General features: G+C 39.8%; 1 protein-coding gene across 1 annotated transcript in view; it reads right to left on the reverse strand.

Moving 5' to 3' along the window:
- Window positions 1-829: 829 nt before the first annotated feature.
- UPP2 (uridine phosphorylase 2) overlaps window positions 830-5,228 on the reverse strand; it is a gene marked incomplete at its 5' end in the record, with an annotated part of 30,516 nt that continues 26,117 nt past the window's right edge. The window contains one exon of the mRNA XM_029284955.1: window positions 830-922. Within this exon, the coding sequence (XP_029140788.1) occupies window positions 830-922 (93 nt within the window). The remainder of the gene's footprint in view (window positions 923-5,228) is intronic.

Here is a 5,228-nt window from a genome sequence, read left to right on the forward strand (position 1 = left end):
CAGCCATGTAACATGTCTGCATTGCATGTAAGATGTCTGAATTTGCTGCAATGGAAACTTACTGCCTGGACAAGCAAGCTTACCAAAATTATAATGGATGGGAAATAGGAAAGGATAGCATAAAGGGAGGATGTAAAATAAATATGTAGGCAAAAATTAGTTGGGTCTTAGAGTGGGAAAGGAAGAAGACAAGCTATAAAAACATCTGTAAGAGGGAATGGCTAGCCAGGAAAACTTAACTAAACTGAAAAACAGGAAAGAACCTATTGTTCTAAAGGGCCCAGAACTCAAAACCAAAAATTGAATGTCTAATATTTTATATTATTAATGTACATGTGATGTATAATTTAGTATGTAGCAGGAAATAGGAGGCAGTCAGAAAGAGGGTAACCTCATAGTACCTGAGCCAATGGGGAAAGAGGAGGGATGTGGCGGCCGGGACAGGGTTGTATAAAAAAGGGAATATTTTGGGTTGAAACTTTGGAGAGAACAAGCTTTGAAAGCTTCTCTACCGCTTATTGCAATAAATGAAACAAAAAGCCTTCACTGTGTCTTGGCTAGTTATTGATCAGGTGAGCTTGCCTCTGGTCACAAAGGAAAGTAGCCAGGAGCACATAACATTTGCATTTCATTTTGTCCTTCCTTTTGCATCTTTTCTTTAATGATTCTGTTCCACCATTTCTTTGATATTAGTGTAACTGTTATCCCATGGCAAGTTGTCTCGTGTTGAGTTGGCCTTGGCAAGTTGGTTGCGACAAGTTGGCTGCGGCAAGTTGTCCTGAACGCTATGAAGCTAGATCTGGTTCCTCACCACCATTCCCCTCAGGTTCTACTGCAGACAAACGAGATTGTCTTCATGCTTGGAACCCATAGTACATTCGTGTAATTTCACAGTTAAAAAGCCACTCCTGAAATACTTTTGCTGATGAAAACAAAACCAAATGACAATATTTGGAATTACAGGCTTTGCTGTCACCGATGGGCTAATGAGGCAGCACAGTGGTTTTCAGACTGTGAAGTACATCTCACTCCTACCTAACCCTTTGGAAAGAAACTACTTTCATGCACTCCATGAATTGTGATAGATGTTTTGTTCTTTGAAATCATTGTACGCAAATTAGACTTTTCATTGCAGTATGGCAAGGCTCATTACTGCAATAATTTTTGACTTTAGCTTTGTAGGCTCTGAGGTCTAGTTTAAATGTCCAACAGAGGGGGAAATGGGTTTATTTCTGGTTCTAGAATACATTTCCTTTTGTCTATTGAAGTATTATTAAAAGATCTAACCCTGTGGCATGAACAAAGCTTACGGCAAATCTACACATGTCCCCTGAACAAATGACTCAAATGAGGCTCTCAAATTTTGCAATTGGGGAAAGGGATGAATCACAGAAATGAGCAGGCCTACCAAAAGCCGGGGAATATATCATTATTGTGCAATCTTGAAGGTGAAATGAAAAACTAGAGCCTCACCTGCTGAATCTATCTGTGAGATCTAATTAAGTAATATACATTTGTGCTTATAAGAAATAGAAATTATATCATGCCTTTCTCCTAGATATTTCCTACTCAGACACAAAATCAAACATCTAAACCTCTGAAGGAAAATTGGTGGACCTGTGTCTAGGGCAGTGTTTCTCAACCCTGGCAACTATAAGATGTGTGGACTTCAACTCCAGGCAGCATGAAATTCTGGTAATTGAAGACCACACTTCTTAAAGTTGCCAAGGTCGAGAAACACTGGCTACCCTTCCTAGGCTGCAAAAACAACAACAACAACAACAACAACAACAACAGGATAACACATGATGGCAGCAAAGAAATATAGAAAACTCTCTTTGCTACCATCTATTGATTTCCTCCGTTTCTGCTGTCCAAGTAAGTAGGCCCTGCTGTGATGTTTATGGTGAAGGAACAAGTAAGATAACTTTGCCAAGTACTATTATTCTCTCAGTATTTCCACATGAGGATTCTGCACCCATTCCAAAAACACTCCAGACCTTTGTGACCTTTTTATGTAGGTGGTAGCTGAGTGTGCTTTATTGCTGGCTCACCTCCATTGTGTTTGAAATTGCAGCAGAGCTAGATCCGGTGCTTTGAAATGATGCCTTGGTGGACAATCTTATTTCCCCATTGGCGGGAGCTCCTTCTTCATTTCACTCCCTGCCTGCTTAGCTGAATGCAACTATTATTTTTTCTCCATAGAATTTCAGTTTAGAATATACGTCAAGGCAGCTCCCATTGCAAAACAGTCACTAGAGGAAAAAAGCCATTAGCAGCATTGCTATTTCCCTACGAATAGGAGGAGAAAACTGATACAATTCTTCAATTTCACTTCTGCTTGTTTCAAAAATATCTTGCTATATTCCCCCAATCCTGCCATTATAGCCAACCATGTTTAAAGCTGCTGTAAAAAATGCCTAGTTGAAAAAAAAATGCTGACAGCCTAATCAGTCTTTGTAGTGACTCTTAAACAGAAAAAGGAATCACACCTTTGCAGCTGAGTAAATGTTCCTTACAGCAGTTATAATAAACTTTCGATTTAACAGACAAATGAGGGTAAAGAGAATGCTCATTAAATCAGAATGTCTGTTAAATCCAAATGAGATTTTATGTATGTGTATGTGTATATATGTGTATATGTCATGCCTCCGTCCGAGCCTGACTCTGAGGATGACATGGACTCTGGGCGGAGGCAGGCTCACTTGCTCGGGAGGAGAGCGTCACGCCCCATTCCACAAGGCACACCTGGGGAGTCGGTATTTAAGGAGACGCTGTGGGGTGGGGCATTTGCCGGGAACAAACGTGAACTCTTGTGATGTGAGCTCTTGTACCTGGACTCTTTGTATTTTGAGGGCAAGCACCAAGGCATGGTCCATTTCTTCATTCCTCACAAAGGATGACACCTCCCCAGCATGCACCCAGGGGGCTGGGCCAACGTGGCAGGGGCTGGTTCCTTGCTGTTTCCGGACGGCCTTGTGGAGCTAAGACTGAATGCATTTCAGCATAGATGGCCACCACAAAATTGTACATTGGCTCCCGGCTGACCTGGGTCAGGGCCAAGGCAGCGGGGGCCATTCCCTCACTGTTTCCAGGATGGCTTTGCGGGCCACATGAAACCACTTCGCGGGCCGCATCCAGCCCCCGGGCCTTGTGTTTGACATGTCTGTTTTAAAGGAAGATGATTGTGTTCTGGTAGTCTCTACCTGTACTCAGCATTTCAAGATTGGTCAAAGTTAAGATGATCATGAGTCAACTTGAAATCACTTTTCAGTTTCCCAGTTTGCACAGTTCATTACTTCTTAAGATAGTAATTGGGATTATGTGCCACACTAAGCCACACTTCCTCCCAAATAGCCACAAACGTAAACCAAAATTATGCTATAAGACGTTTAACCTGGTTAAGCTGTGTGAACATAGACATTACTTTTTCATAATGTCCTCTCTGAAATGACCGGTCAGTTTGGGAGTTGATTGGAGTGGCAGTTCACAGGGCTCAGATCATTCTTCTCTCCCTGGGCCATTCAAAAACTAAAAGAGAAAGTACTACCTCAAAACTGTTGTAAATATTTATTAAACACATGATCACTAGTACAATACTTTCTTAAACATTTTTCCCTTACTCTCTTTTATGGGTTATTTTACCGCATGATTTTTTTTTACAGAAATTTTCAATAGATGTATTGTGATATATGAAACAATGAGTTATATAGATGTACTGTAAAATTATTATAAGAGGAGACAGTTCGAAGATCCAACTTAATACAGCTTTTCTTTAAGCACTATAGACTTTCTTTCATTTAGAAAAGACTAAGATTCTCCTTTCTTGGGTTTTGAGTAGCAGACAAATGCACAGTCAAAATTTGTCAGCAGGAGTTTCTGATCACATTTCTGCATCTCTAATGTACCGGATTTTCTTCTTTCTCTTGGCTTGTCATGACAGAACTCATCACCTGACAGGTACTGAAATCAGCACCAGGATGTTTTTTCTTCAACTTGGATCATAGCATCATGGGCTAGGAACAATTTCTGTGCAGCTTTGAGCTTGCCATACATTGACATCTTCTGTTTAAATATTTTAAGGCTGTTTGATCAATGCTTGACAGGTGTCTAAAATAAAATGTTACCTACTGTGTTAGGAAATCATATTCTAATCTCATTTTGCAGGTATGCTGAGCTATAAAAACATGGGAATGGTAGCCCTATTTTTGAATCAAAATTGTCAAATTGTCACCTGAGCTATACAGTAAGAAGTAGCCTAGCTCCCTGTTACAGATATGGTGCTCTTGCACCGCAGGGGAATTCTTGGGTTGACATATTTAGCTAGGATTAAGTCTGGTATTTTCAGTGATCATTATTTATGTTGTCCAGTAAATGACCTGGTATCATGACGTTAACTGTCAAGGTTCCGACTAATGAAACACTTCAAAGAACTTCCAGGCATTTTATCCTAAAAAAGTATCTTATTTATGTGACATTACATTGTTTTGACATTAACATTCAGTTAACCCCTTAGTAGGATAAACAGGAGTTTTGCGATGACCACTAAATGATCTCATGCCATTAGCTAACAGTCTATAATAATTTCGATCCAAAATCGTTATTAGGGTAGCCAAGTTGAAACAGCCTATAGACAGCTATTTCCAGACTGATCTTTCCCAATGAAGTTCACTTATATAAAACATGTTGGGCTTTAAATCACACTTTTTAAACACTTGGCGGTTTCATTCCTTTCTTTGCCTTCAGCTGCTACTTAACTAATATTAATTCTAGGTAGTTAATAATGCAGGAAATTCTTCCGGTGGCAACGAGCATAATCCAGTATTTTCCTGTAGGTAAAATAATGTATTCAGAATTGAAATTAGTTTTCCTCCTACTAAATTCAAAGTGTCAGTGAAATTGTCTTTCAATTCACTCTTTTCCTGTTCTTGTGCTTCATACAAAAACCCAACAGCGTTAATGTACATAACATTCGTAGTTCGCATCCATGAATATATGCTGTTTCAGGCTCATACCTTCTGCAATACTTTAGACTACTGCATTATCTAATAATTCCGTGTCATTAATCAACCCAAGGCGTTTTTTGATCAATGTTGCAATCAATTGCTGAGGTCGTCGCTGATACTCAGCTAGAACTTCATGGGAGGCTTTGATCTGATCTCCTTCAAATCGATTAAGGAGAGTCACACAGACTACTGCAGCTTGAAAGCAGAGGAAAACAGAGGGGG

Source organism: Protobothrops mucrosquamatus, unplaced genomic scaffold, assembly GCF_001527695.2.
Source record: "Protobothrops mucrosquamatus isolate PMUCROS unplaced genomic scaffold, P.Mucros_1.0 scaffold1139, whole genome shotgun sequence".
In the NCBI taxonomy this organism is placed as follows: domain Eukaryota; kingdom Metazoa; phylum Chordata; class Lepidosauria; order Squamata; family Viperidae; genus Protobothrops; species Protobothrops mucrosquamatus.